The 14,468-nt window shown below is 44.1% G+C and overlaps 1 protein-coding gene across 2 annotated transcripts in view; it reads right to left on the bottom strand.

Moving 5' to 3' along the window:
- Positions 1–7,030, bottom strand: part of FAM183A (family with sequence similarity 183, member A) — an 8,367-nt gene extending 1,337 nt beyond the window's left edge. Inside the window, exons 1-3 of one of the 2 annotated variants that reach the window (XM_012001765.1) lie at positions 6,875–7,030; positions 4,152–4,211; positions 2,036–2,139 (exon numbers count right to left, since the gene is read on the bottom strand). In XM_012001765.1, the coding sequence (XP_011857155.1) occupies positions 2,036–2,139; positions 4,152–4,211; positions 6,875–7,007 (297 nt within the window). In that variant the 5' untranslated portion in view covers positions 7,008–7,030. Of the gene's footprint in view, positions 1–1,988; positions 2,140–4,151; positions 4,212–6,874 lie in introns of both variants that reach the window. The other variant, XM_012001766.1, reaches the window with a different exon arrangement.
- Positions 7,031–14,468: the final 7,438 nt, after the last annotated feature.

The following is a 14,468-nucleotide window of genomic DNA, read 5'->3' as shown; positions in this document are numbered from 1 at the left end:
TGGTGAATTAATTTACTTGTGCGTTGTACTATTTTTCTAAGTTGCTTCGTGGTCTATCTTGGCTGATTTCTATCTTCATGCCAACACTCCTTCCTTCACAACCTTTCTTCTCCCTAGCAAAGATTTTTTCCTTGAGCAAACTCTATTCAGGCTCCCTGAACTACTTTTCAACCAGGTCTGAGGTTGGGATTTCCATTTCCTCTGCATTGTCCAATTCTAGCAAAAATCCTGCTAAAGTGATTTAACCAGAACCCCCCCACCTTTCATATCTGATCACCCTTGATATCCGATTGGGTTCCTCATCCTCCACCACTCTCCAGGGGATGTCTGATCCTGCTAGCCTGCCTTCAGCAAGCTCCCTGTTAGGTGGAAGTTAGCTAGAATCTACCCCTACCCCTGATGTTTCCTCCTAGTATTTTTCCATCACTGACCCCCGCCTTGTTCCTTGGCTACACAGTCGCACTTGCCCATGCTATAATCAGAGTTGAGGCCAGTCTCTCTCCCTCCCTCACCGCAAAACCCCATAGAGGTGCCTACGCCTTTCACAGTAGTTTCCCCACTTGAAAAGTCTTCTTTCTGGTTTTTAAATTTAAAATTTATTTTTTTCCACTAGCACTTCCAGTACCATTCCTTCTGGTTTTTAACAGTCATTGAATATTGGCCTATTATTCATATTTATATTCAATAACTGTCACTGAATACATATTTTAACACTTTTCTCTTATTCATGATGTTAGACCTCCCCACCTCCTCTTTCTCTTGGAGTGTTTATCTTCTCCAGCTCTCTAAACATACCTATCCTTTTGTACCAAGTCCCTCCTTGTAGGTGTGTATATATGTATACATATGTGTGTATATGTACATATATATGTACATATTTTGTGTGTGTGTATATATATATACACACACACAAAAAAAACAGAGAGAAGAAGAGTAAAAAAAAGTTAGGGAAAAATACAGAATAGTTGCTTGATAATGTAGGTGTTGAAGGTTTTCCTAAGCAAGGCACAAAACCCAGAAACCATAATGAAAATTGGTTGTGTATTTGATGACTTAAAAATGAAAACCTTCTGCATGATCAAAGATATAAGCAGATTTAAAGACTTGTGTGGCAGAAATTTCTTTCACTTGTCTATTCCATATTGCACATTTCTCCCTTAAAAACAGAAGCGCTGTATTCCTTAGGGTGATTGTGTGCCAAAGCGGCTAATTGTGCCTTTCCTATCAAACAAGGAGAGGATCCTTACTCACATGTCCATTTTCTATGTATTTTTGTTTTAATTTTTGAAATTTTTTAATTTTTAAAAATGTTATTTATTTATATATTTTTAAAATTAATATATATATATATTTTTAGAAAGAGTCTCACTCTGTCACCCAGGCTGGAGTGCAGTGGCATGATCTTGGCTCACTGAAGCCTCCACCTCCTGGGTTCAAGTGATTCGCCTGCTTCAGCCTCCCCAGTAGATGAGACTACAAGGATGCCACACCACGCCCAGCCAATTTTTGTATTTTTAGTAGAGATGGGGTTTCGCCATGTTGGCCAGGCTGGTCTCAAACTCCTGACCTCAGGTGATCTGCCTGCCTTGGCTTCCCAAAGTGCTGAGATTACAGGCGTGAGTCACTACGCCCAGTCACATGTCCATTTTTTATGGATAAGGAAGCAGAACTCAGAGATATTGAGTGGCACACCCAAGACCACCTTGCTGATAGCTGATGGAGCTGACTTAGGTATCTGTCGTCAGTACGTTTATTTAAACACACAGTGTTTACCATGTGCCAGGCCCTGTTCCAGGAACTGCACAAATATCACCTAGTTTCATCCTCATAACAAGCTTTTGAGATAGGTATTAGCTGTATTAGCTCCATTTTACAACAATTAAACTGAGTCATAAGAGAGCTTAGTAACTTACCCAGCTGGTAAGAGGTAGCCAGGTTCAAGCCCAGGCACGTCTGGCCCCCTGCTCTATTCTACAGTCACCACCTACATTGCTGCTGTGTTTCCTCTGTTTCCTGAGGAAGGAGCCACGCTTACCAAGGGCTCTAAGTCCCATCCAACTTCCTGGTTTTCAGTCTGTGTCTCTGGGTACTTCTTCCTTGGTCCCTGGGCAGTATGGTGAATGAGATTCAGAAACCTGGCTGGGAGATGAGGTATGAGTTACGAAGGAGTCAGGCTTTGGGACCAGAGATTGGTCCTGTGCCCTTTCCTGCGTCCACATTGTTCCTTTCAGGCAGAGCATCTGGGCCTTGAAGGTTTGTCTCATCCTCGAGACCAGGGTGTCTGGTCTCTCCACTCATTTTTCAACAAAGATGGTGGTGAGCTCAAACTCTATGCCAGGCATGGTTCTGGGCGCTGGGCATAGAGTGCTGAGTGACAGCGTGGTCCCTGCTTTCCTAGAGCTCATGGTCTAGACGGGGCAGAGGACACAGTATGCAGGTTTACAAAATGACGTGATGGTGGCAGACGGGGATATGCGCTGTGAAGAAAGGAATAGGTGAAGGGTCATGTGCAGGCAAGGGCAGCTACTGTAGAGGGGGCAGCGAGAGAAGGCCTCTCTGGTTGACAAGCAGGAACCAGCCCCAAAAGAGGCAGAGGAAGAGCACACTGCAGGCAGCAAGAGCAAAGGCCCCGAGGCATGAGCAAGTTTGGCCAGTGTAGCACAGCAGAGAGTGAGGAGCAAGCTTGTAAGAAGTGAGGTTAAATCTTTGTGTACTGAAATAAGTATGGCTGCCGACACCAGATGGATTTGCAGCTCCATAGTTCTTCTGCCCTATCAAGTCTCCGCCAGAGAGAGGCAGGCGGACAATGGAATGAACCTGGGCTTTGGAGTCAGTGCTAGTACCGGCTTGTTGGGTGGCAGCACTTCTCTGGGCCACACTTCACTCATCTGTGAAATGGGAGGAAAATGTCTATCTCAGCAAGATGGCTGGGAATGAAATGAAGGAAGGTGATTCAAGGGACTGACACTGGGCTGGCGCATCCTTAATGTAAGGGAGAGGGCAGCTAACTCCTGCCTGACTTTCAGGACCCTCATTTCCTGTTGTATTCCTTACTGCTACAGGTTCTCAGATTGCACCCTTTGCCCTAGTCGGGAGAGAACACTACGGATAACACCTTACTGCCTGTGATGATGCCCTCTCTATTAGTCTATTGACTTGTCTACCTCCTTCATAAAGCTCTGAGATCCTCTGCTCCCCTACTTCCCATCCCAGCCACGGTCATCTGTCCTTCACCAAAGTTTGCTCATAGAAGGCAGAGGGGAAGAAGGAAAGCTTTCCAAGAGGGATGCAGTTTTCCACCAAATATCTCTCCTCCCTCACTCCCAAATAGGGCCCTTTCTCCACCTGTATGTTGTGGCCATGCCAAACTACTTGTAGTCATGTTTCTCTTTCTGTAATTTTCCAGAGAACTTGGAATGTCCTTCCACAATCTTCTCCACCTCACCCTGTGGTCACTTCCTCCAAGAGGTCTTCCCAGAACTCCACTGCCTGACGGAGGCACCTGTTTCCTATGCTGTTCTCACACCAGTCATGATCCCTCTTTACTTGTCTACTTATTTCCAAGTCTACTTCTCTTCTTCTTCATTATTCTATGAGATCTCCCCAACCCAGAGCCAGCATAGAGATTACCTAATAATGAAAATAACAATGGGACTAATATTTCCTGAGGACCATGTACCAGCTACTATTCTATGCACTGGCATTGTTTTGTCTAATCCTCACATCAACCCTGAGAAATAGGCTAAGAGAGGTGAAAACCCTGCCCAATATTACAGTTAATGAGTAGCAGAACCAGGATTTGGACTGAGTTAGTACAGCTTCAGAACTCGTGCTTGTAACATTTACGTATCTGATGAATGAATGAAGGCAATATTAAGCCAGTAGGAACACTAGTTGGTTTGACAGTTATAGTTGCATATGTCCATCTTTTAAAAATTATACTAAATTTTTAAAAATTATTTTTCATTCTATCTGCCACAGACTGTCTGAGTAGCCATCTTTTTCGAGCTTGGTTAGCATGAGTCCCATTTCCAGGATCAAAGCAGAGGACTCTGATGCGTGCTCCAGGGTATCAGTACCCTGAGAGGTCTCTCCAGCCGGTCTGCCTCTCTGGGCTGTATCTCAATGGCATTTCAAACCCCAGGACTTACCATCTGCAGGTTCCTCCAGGTTATCATGCCAAGACATGGGCTTCCTGGTGATTGTGTGAACTAGAAAAAAAGAAAAAAGTGGCATCACAGGTTCAGACATGAATTCCCTGCCCTCTCTAAGACCCACCTTAAACAGGGCACCCATCTGGCACTGGTACCTGCCAGACATTATCCTGGGTGCTAGGATAATACACGATTGGATAAGGCCCTCAAGAACCTGACAGTCTAGAGTGGTACTGCCCAGAATGGTGGTCATCAGCCACGTGTGGCTCCTTGAATTTGAATAACTAAAATGAAATACGATGTTCAGTTCCTTAGTCACGTTAGTCACACTTCAAGTGCTCAATAGCCACATGTGGTTAATGGCTACAGTGTTGACTACAGCCAAGACAGAGAACATTTTCATCACTGATGAATTCTCTTGGACAGTGCTGGCCTATGGGGAAGGCCAAAGAGGTTTGCCAGGCAGTGATCTATGCCCAGGAGGGCACATGGTAACAGAGGAGCAGCACCCACATTCATCCACTCAGCTCATAATTACTGTGCACTGAAGAACAGGCTGTAAACAAGACAGAGCTGGCTCTTGTGCCCTCTGAGCTTTTACTCTATTTGTGGTGACAGGCAATAAACATATATATATATGTATGTAAGTGGGCAAATGTAAGTGTGATGGACAACAGTAAAGCAGGTTATGTGGATGGAGAGTTGGCATTGGGGCTGGGGTGTGAGTGATGTATCTCTAGGGAGATACATATTAGCAGAGCTTTGAATGAAATGAGGGAATGTGCTATGTATGTGGGAAGCGTATGAGCGTGAGCCTGGGGAGTTTGAGAAACGTCAAGAAAGCCAGAGTGGCTCCAGTGGAGTGAGCCAGATGAAGAGTAGTGGGAAATGAGCAGACACCAGTAGAAACCAGTGGTCTCCAAGCTGCTTGTCTCAAACTCCTATCAGTAAAAGGACTTTAGAACATGTGCCCTTAAAATATGCATAATTATATAGTTTTTATGTACTATTATCAGTATATTAGCGATGAAAATTTCTATCTTTATAAATAAAAGTAATCAATACCAGTTGTAATATTTTCTCACTTTATTCCAATGGCTCACATGCTCGAGGGACATGAGCTGGGAGACAGCATTTTCCCTAGAAAGCATGAAGGTTGCCTGAAGAGGTTATTTCCATTGTTGGAATGGACCCAGTTTGAACGGCTTTCCACGCTAATTTGCTTTCCTGAAACTAGTGGTTGGGGGCTCCAGAAGAAAACCAAGTTAGTTAGAAGGAAAGTGAAGACAGTACATTTTCTCTACAGAGCCGGGCAACAAAGTGTACTTTACTTATTAGGCACAGAGTTGGGAAAGGCATTCAGGAAGAAGCAACAATGTTTATGCAGGTAAAGTGGGAAATGACATGACGCATTTAGGAAATCCATTTATTTAGAAACAGCAGGAGGAAAGGCGTGTGTGTGGGATTCATCAGCAATGGCTGGTGCAGAGTAGCCACCAAAGCATTTCTTAAAGGAGCAGGGTAAAGTCGGGGAGAGGAGTATGGGATGAAGCTGGCAGGAACCAGAGCCAGTTCCAATGCGCCTTATGTCCGGATTGATTTAAGCTTTACCTCAGAAGCTATGAGAAGGATGTTAGGTGGGATTGATGTGATCTAATTGTCCTCCTAGCATAGCACTAAGCTAGCAAGGGTGTAGGCGTTTGGTCGGAGGGGCCAGCTTGGAGGGAAAGAGAATAAGGAATTGGGAGCCCATCAGACCAATCCAGGCGGTAAGGACTAGGGCCCTGCAGAGGCTTCAGGAATGAGGATGCAGGCAGAGGCTGTTTGAGGTGCTACTTAGAGCATGAAAGTACCTGAGCAGAGGCAGAGAGGAACCCATATGCATGATAGTGTCTTTCACTGAAGCAGGAACAGGTAGGTGAGGGGAGAGGAATGTTAATAAACAGGACTTGTGCCTTTTTTAAGTGTGTGGAGGGAGGGAGAGAGACCTTGAGGAGGACTCCGAGGCTTCTAATGATCACGAGATCATTAGATGATGAGAGTGAATGATCCTGATCATGAGAGTGAATCATCCGGGGATCCTTTTGCAGAGACAGGGTATTCTGGAGCAGCAGAGAGTGGGAAAGGTGGGGATGAGCCTGGCTTTCCTCCTGCTGGGTGTGAGGTGCCTGTGGGTGGTCCAGGGAGGGGAGCTGGGAGGTGGTTGGGCGTGTGCATCTGAAGCTCCATTTGAGACCCAGTGGCATTCAGGGGAAACTGGTGTGACAGGACAGATCGAACTGCCCAAGGAGGGTGCACAGAGACAAGAGTGGAGGGTAGGGCTGTTTTATCAGGGGGCACCCCGGAACTTTCCGAAGGACAATATAAGAAGCCTGAAGAAAAACCTTTCACTTGTTAAAAACCGAAAATACAAACAAAAACTAAACACAAACAGCCTGCAAAATATAATTATTTCAAAAATAAAATCATAAAAAGCTATACAACCTTTTTTTTCTTCTACAACGAAAAGGTTTAATCGTGTTGCGCACGAACTTTAATACAGCGAATACATCTGATATGATGTGGCCTCTCCAAAGTCATGGTGCCTGAAATCTAGGAAAGGGGGTGGATGCTGGGGAAAGCGTTTTTGCTGGGACCGCGTTCCCATCCCGCAGCCCGGAGGGCTCCTTCCCCGACGCCGTCCCGCTGTCGCCCCTCCCCCGCCCCACAGTGCCTCTCACTCTTGCGGAGGGGATTCACGTGATACTGCGTGTAGAGTTTCTGGGTTCGTAGCTCCTTGTGGTACAGTTCCCGCAAGATCTGGTTCTGATGGACCTCATCTGGAATCACCTTCTCTCTTGGGTGTCCCGCCATGGCCTTGGGCTGCCCCGCGCCCTCTTGCCTGTGCCTTCCACAGTCTCCAGGCAGCGCGTCCCCGCTGTCTCCAGGCAACGGCGTCCCGCGGTCTCCAGGCAACAGCGCTCTGGTTGCCCTGCCCGGTCGGGGCGGGTCTCACTCGGCCAACCCATTCCCCTGCCTACATCGCCCCGCCCCGCGCCCGCCTGTCGGGATCTTATTTCGCGCCCCGCCCTTTTCTGGCGCCGCACTCACCTGCCCCAGCTTCTCAGGCCCCGGCTGGTTACCATAAGGTCCCCTGGATACCGCCAGGAAAGGGCTTCCCGGCAAGGGGGCAGACCCAGGAGGTAAGGGACAGATGATTGGACCTCACCTTGGCCAATCATTTCCTAAAAAAGCTTTTGGAAGGAGTCAGAAATCTCTTCCACGTTAAAGCAGATGCCCAGAATCAAAACCTCACAAAAAAATCGGAGGTTTCTTCTCTGAGAAAACGTTGCGGCCAGTGTGGCCAAGTTTATCAATGTGATAATATTGACAGAGTAAACCTTTCCTAATTAAGGAACTTGCTGACTTTATAGTTTATTTTTAATGTTTGTGTTTAAAATGCACATAATATAATTTTACCATCTTAGCCATTTTTAAGTATTACAGTACAGTAGTATTAAGTATATTCAAACTATGTGAAACCAATCTCCAGAACTTTTTCACACCCATTAAACAACGTTTCCGTTTTCCCTTCTCTCCAGCCCCTGTCATTTCACTTTTTGTTTCTATGAATTTGAGTCTGCTAGCTACCTTAAATAATGTAGTTTATTTTAAAAGAATCGCCGGGCACAGTGGCTCACGCCTGTAATCCCAGCACTTTGGGAGCCCGAGGCAGTTGGAGCACCTGAGGTCAGGAGTTCGAGACCAGCCTGACCAACATGGTGAAACCCTATCTCGACTAAAAATACAAAATTAGCCAGGCGTGATGGCGCATGCCTGTAATCCCAGCTACTCGAGAGGCTGAGGCAGGAGAATCGCTTGAACCTGGGAGGTGGAGGTTGCAGTGAGCTGAGACCACGCCATTGCATTCCAGCCTGGGTGACAGAGACTCCGTCTAAAAAGATTTTTTTAAAAAAGAATCAAAAGTAGGTCTAGCATAAAGAAAGAAGCCACCCCTAGTTTTAGTAAGCACCTAAATACTGACTGAAGACTGTGCTCTTCCCCACTCAGTACTTCATTCATTCATCCATTCATTCATTCACTCAGAACACAATGTGATTTGCAGAATGGGTTTAGTCTGGGACACAGTGTTGAACACAATTTTTAATTGGATCATTTATCTTTATCAATTTGTTGGAGTTCTTAATGTATTATTTTGAGGGCTGTACATGCTGCAAATTTACTTTCCCTCTGTGTGGCTTGCCATTTTAGTCTCTTAATGGTGTCTTTTGGACACCAAAAGTTAGACGTAGTCAAATATATTAGTGTTTTCCTTTATGATTATTGCTTCTTGATTTTCATTTAAGACATCTTTTTCTAATTTGATGACCTGAGGTTATTTTTATTTTACTTTTCAGAGCAGTGCTGTTCAATGAAAGTATGAGCTGAGCCACTCATGTAATTTAAAACATTCTAGTATCTGCATTAAGAGGGCAAGAATTAGATAAAACTAATTTTAATAATGTGATATTTAACTCAGTATATCCAATTTGTCAATGATTCAATGTTTGAATATAAAAATTATTGAGATATTTTACATTGTTTTGTCCTACTAATGCTTAAAATCCAGTGCAGATTTTATACTTCATAGTACATCTCAAGAGCTCCATGGCCATTTGTGGGCAGAGCTATTAATATTTAAGAGGATTTGTTGTTTTACCCTTTCTCGGTGAGATCTGTATTCCACCTGAAATTGGTTTTCGAGTGCAGTGTGAGGTAGGAATCCAGCTTAATTTTTTCTTTCCAAACAAGCATCCAGTTGACCCACCACCAACTTATGGAAGAGACAGTCCTTCCTCACTGGTCTGCTGTGCTACTGCAGCCATAAAGAAAGTGTCCCCATATGTGCAAGTCCGTTTCTGGACTCTATTCTGTGCCATTGGTCTATTTGTCTATTTGCACTCTCTTAATTATCATAATTTGTTTAACAAATTCTAACATCTGGTAGGGAAGGATGTCTTCTCAAGAGAGTCTTGCCTCTTCTTGGCCCTTTGTATGTCCACATAAATTATAACGAGCTTGTCAAGTTCCCTAAAAATATCTTTTGGGATTTTTATTGAGATTATATTGAATCCAGACCTCAGTTTGAGGAGAGTACTTTTTTTTTTTTTTTTTTTTTTTTTTGAGACGGAGTCTCGCTCTGTCACCCAGGCTGGATGGAGTGCAGTGGCCAGATCTCAGCTCACTGCAAGCTCCGCCTCCCGGGTTTACGCCATTCTCCTGCCTCAGCCTCCTGAGTAGCTGGGACTACAGGTGCCCCATCTCGCCCGGCTAGTTTTTGTATTTTTTAGTAGTGACAGGGTTTCACCGTGTTAGTCAGGATGGTCTCCATCTCCTGACCTCGTGATCCACCTGTCTCGGCCTCCCAAAGTGCTGGGATTACAGGTTGAACCACTGCGCCCGGCCTGAGGAGAGCACTTCTTAATGTCATGTGTTCATCTGATGCTATCATCTGCTCAGGATCTGGACACATTCTTGCCTTCTAGACTGCTACCTTTCCCATTCTGAAGTAGAAGCGCTGACTGAGCAAGAGGCTCAACCCTCAGAGCTTTGATGAGAGCACAATGGAGGGACCCTCCCCTTTTTGCAGGAGACATTTCTCAAGGGCAGAAAGTCCTTGGGATGGTCCTGGAATCCTAGGATGAAGAAAATGGAGTCTGGGAGGAACCAGACCAAAGGAAACAGAAACAAACCTGAGTCTCCATCTATCTATAGCAGGGACCTTGTGCCCTGTGTGATTCTCAGGGGTTGCACTCACTTGAATGCAGGGCAGATCAACAGGACTTACCCTCCAGAGAACACATTAGATGTGTTCCACTCCTCACTCTCCTCTTCATTCTCTGTCACTGGCCCCGCAATTTGCTCTGTGGCTACAGACCAAGTTCCATGGAGAAGCCAGTCTCAAACGTAGAGAGCCTCACGCAGGCTGGCTGACCAGGCATGAGAGGAAAGGAGGGAACTGTTGAAAAAAAGGAAATCTCTGGCATCTGAAGAGGATTGCCCAGATGGGAATGGAGACAAAATAGAGATAGTAGCAAGGTAACCAGGATCTGGTCATGGAAAAGGGGTCCTGTCACTTACCAAGGCTGAAGGTGGGTTTGCTGTTGTCTTGCATTCTGTGTGTCCACCAGGTCAAGCTGCTGGGAATCCACAGTCCTGGCCATTCTGAACTGCCCCAGAACTGCCCCAGCAGGAGGGAAACCATCTCTCCAGGATGAGAGCTGTGAATTGTCGTGGCTGGTTGGGGGTGGCTTGATAGGGAGTGGGAGCTAGAGTACAGTGGATTAGAAACAAGGGCTAGGAGGAGGAGCAGAGGGAAAGGCGGGGGAGTAATGGAAATTGGGACCCTGATGAACATGGCAACAGCAGATGCATGGTTTAAAACCAACAGAGGAAGAGCTGGGCAGATCCTTACAGTAGGGTAGTGGGCAGGGCTGACGTTATTCAGAGAGGGGTTATTCAGATATTCAGATAGGGCAGAACCCCGTTATTCAGATAGGGCAGAACCCTGAAAATGTGGGATGGCACAGGAGACTAGGGTGCAGGCTTGAACACTGAGGAAAAATGGCAGAAAGGAGGGCTGGATAATGAGAGCATTAATGAACAGAAAAGGTGAAATCGTGGGTTGAGAAAGAGAAATTTGAGGTAGCTTGCTTGTCATTCTTTCAAATGGGAGCTCTCGTTACTTGTCCAAATGAATCCAAATGAGTCATTGGGATGTGGCCAGACCTACTCCAGGATTTCTCTCGCACACAGCCCTCACATCATCCCATAACTGAATGCTCATTATGAAATGTACATACACATCTCTTTTGGTCTAGTGAGCAGGTCCTACCAATCAGGGAAATGGTGCTAGTTTCTAGGTTTAAGAGTTGTCATGGGAAATGGCAAAGAGAAGAAATGGGGCTGTAGTAATAATCCTTGTTCTTGGGATACTACGTAGTTTTGCCCTTAGTAGGCAAAGATTGACCAAAGGGCTAGGATAGATTTAGAGGGCTGGAGCCTAGGAGAGCAGTGCTGAAGCAGGAATTGGGAAAATGGGAAGACATCAGTGCCCCAGTATCCTTCCCTGACAACACTGTTCAAAGCCCTTTTCACTGCATTTACATCACTGGATGGATATGTGTGATTAGAGATGTCGTGTCCATTTTACCATGAGGATGGTGAAGACCAGAGAAGGAAGTCCCATAGGTGGCAAAGGGGTGACAAAGCAGATGGGACTAGAACTTGGGCCTAAAGAAGGGGGCAGGAATGAGGGAGCACAGAATGGTGCAAAGCGCAGACCAGCAGCTTTGCCTCCTCCTGCGTCTCTGAACAGGATCCTGTAGGGGGCGCTTCAGAGCAGAACTGAACTTTCTGGAGCGTACCGTCTTGGTTCTTGTGTTCCCTTGGTTTGATGACTTACTCTTAACTGGAACCATAAACATAGGGCTGAAACTGGTAGGATGACTTCCCACTCCTGAGTGCCTGACGACTAGATCTGGACTTCATTGCTCACGACCTGAGATGCCTGTCTCCATGTCAGACAATTAAGGAGAGTGCACCCTCCCCCTTTCTTTAGTCTGACGAAGCAGTCCATTCTTCTGCTAACCATTCCTCCTTTCTTTGATCACCATCCAAATCATGTCCATTTGCTCACCTATTCTCTCTGGTATTTTTATCACTATAATATTCTGATTGTTTTTTCTTGACCCAACACCCTTTTCCTCCCTTACTTTCAGTGGTACTCTATGGGTTCAGCTGCACGATTAGCAAACTTCCCTATTTCCTTAGACTGCTTCTGTATGGACAGTTCCTTGCTTCTCCCAGCTTTAAATGTAGCTTGGATTTCCCTTGAGGACATTGCGTCCTGTGTATTTCAGGTAGAGACTACTTATTCTCTGAAACTCTGAGTACTTCAGGGTGGGAATGTGGCGTATAGGTTCTCTTTGCTCCTTTTGATTCCTTTCAAACCATTATTCCTCTCTTCCTACTATAAATCTCTTGCTCCTACATGTGTACTTGAGGGTCGTGAGAGGAGAGAGAGGATTGAAAAGCTACCTATGGTGTACTATACTTATTAGCTGGGTGGCAAATAATCAGTACACTAAACTCCCGTGATATGCAGTTTACCTGTATAAACCTGCACATGCACTCCAGAGCCTAAAAGTTAAAAAAAGAAATACACACAATATTATGTGTATGTGTTACATGTATTTGTAATATAGACTTTATATATTAAATATATAATATTTTAGATGTCAGTTGTATTGATATTTGTATAAACTATGCAACTATATATGATTAATAAATATAATATGCGTATTTACATATAAATAGACTTGAATTGCTGGTATAAGGTATGTTGTTAAACTTTAATAAATTCAGCATGAACACTGAAAACCAGCAATAGTGCCCCAGCCCATGGCTGCTTCCCCACTACAGTGCCCAAGGGTCATAAAGCTCAGGACCCTTCCCCGTGTCCCTGCTGAGCCAAGCAGTGACCCGCCCAACACTGAGGATGCTGAGTGACCTGAGGGGCCTGTGGGGGAACACAGAGCAGCAGGTGCTGGGGAGCTGGGCAGTGGGTCTGGACTCCCAGTGGAGGGATGTTTAAAAAAAAAAAAAAAGAAAACCTCTTGCTTCTTAAAGTTTGTGCTATACATCACCATTTCCCTGCATCATCCCCTAACATCTCCTGGACACTCTGTTTCTCTCTTTTCCTATTAACATTGTTACAGTTGTCTCAAAGTCTTATTCTTGAGTTCATCACACTGAGTGACTTCAGTATCCATTTAGATGGCCTGATTCAATTCTCTGACCGCTGTGTGTGTGTGTGTGTGTTTTACTTATAACACATTCTGTATTTTGTAAAAGTTTGATTTTTGACACATGAGAATTGCACATATTTATGGTGTGATGTTTTGATACTTGTGTACATTGTGTAATGATCAAATCAGTGTATGTAACAAATACATCACCTCACTTATTTCTTCTTGGCGCAAATATCGAAAAGACTCTTTTATATGTCTTGAAATAACAATAGTCCCTCTAATATGAAATAGAACACCAGAACTTATTTCTCCTATCTGTAATTTTGTACTGTTTCACCAATCTCTTCCCATTTCTCCTCTAGCAAACACTATTCTGTTCTGTACTTTTATGAGATTGACTTTTTTTAGAGCCCACAAATGAGTGAGATCATGTGGTATTTGTCTTTCTGTGCCTGGCTTTTTCACTTAATGTAATGTCCTCTAGGTTCACTTAACATAATGTCCTATAGGTTCATCTACATTGCTGCAAATAACAAGGTGTCATGCTTTTTTATGACTAAATTTTATTCTATTGTGCATATGTACTACCTTTTCTTTATTCAGTCATGCATTGATGGACATTTAGGATAATTTCATAGCTTGCTTATTGTGAATAATGCTCCAGGAAACATGGGAGTGCAGATTTCCCTTTGAGATATTCATTTTCTTTGGATCAATACCCAGTAGTGAGATTTCTGAATCACATGATACTTCTACTTTTAATTTATTTGTGGAAACTCTATACTGTCTTTCATAATGGTTGTAATAGTTTACACTCCCACCAGAACAGTGTGTAAGGGTTCTGTTTTCTCCATATCCACACGAGCATTTGTCATTTTTGCCTTTTTGATAGTACTCATTCTATTTAGGGTGATGTGATATCACACTGTAGTTTTGATTCGCATTTCCCTGATGATTAGTGATGTTGAGCATTTTTTTCATATACCTGTTGGCCATATATATGTGTTCTTTTGAGAAATGTCTATTTTGGTCTTTTGCCCACTTTTAAATTAAATTATTTGGTGTTTGTTTTGTTTTGTTGCTATTGAGTTGTTTGATTTCCTTGTATATTTTGGATATAATCCCCTGTCAGATGCATGGTTTGCAAATCTTCACCAAAATTCACCACTTGCCTTCTACTTCAGCCACTTATGGACATATCTGGTCCTTCTCATTACTGAAGAATTGTCGCACTTCTGAAACCACATATTCAAATATCCTGTTCTCTGACCATGACTTCCTGTCCTTACAGTGTAATCACTCTATTCCTCCCAGTTCACTTGGCCTCCAGCCCACCATCCTTTCTTTTTCTATATCTAGTAACTCTAATTCCCATACTGTCTTTACTTCCCTCCTTACATACTTCAGAGTCTATGATTTTATAATTTCAACGACTTTTTAAAAATCAATATTATCAATTATCTTGCAGTATTATTATTTTTCATCTCACTTTTCTGGAGAGAAAAACTCAACCTGGCTGATC

This window comes from Mandrillus leucophaeus, unplaced genomic scaffold (genome assembly GCF_000951045.1).
Source record: "Mandrillus leucophaeus isolate KB7577 unplaced genomic scaffold, Mleu.le_1.0 Scaffold67, whole genome shotgun sequence".
Taxonomy (NCBI): Eukaryota; Metazoa; Chordata; class Mammalia; order Primates; family Cercopithecidae; genus Mandrillus; species Mandrillus leucophaeus.
Note: the sequence above shows the minus strand (reverse complement) of the source record. Positions and strands in the feature narration are given on the sequence as shown.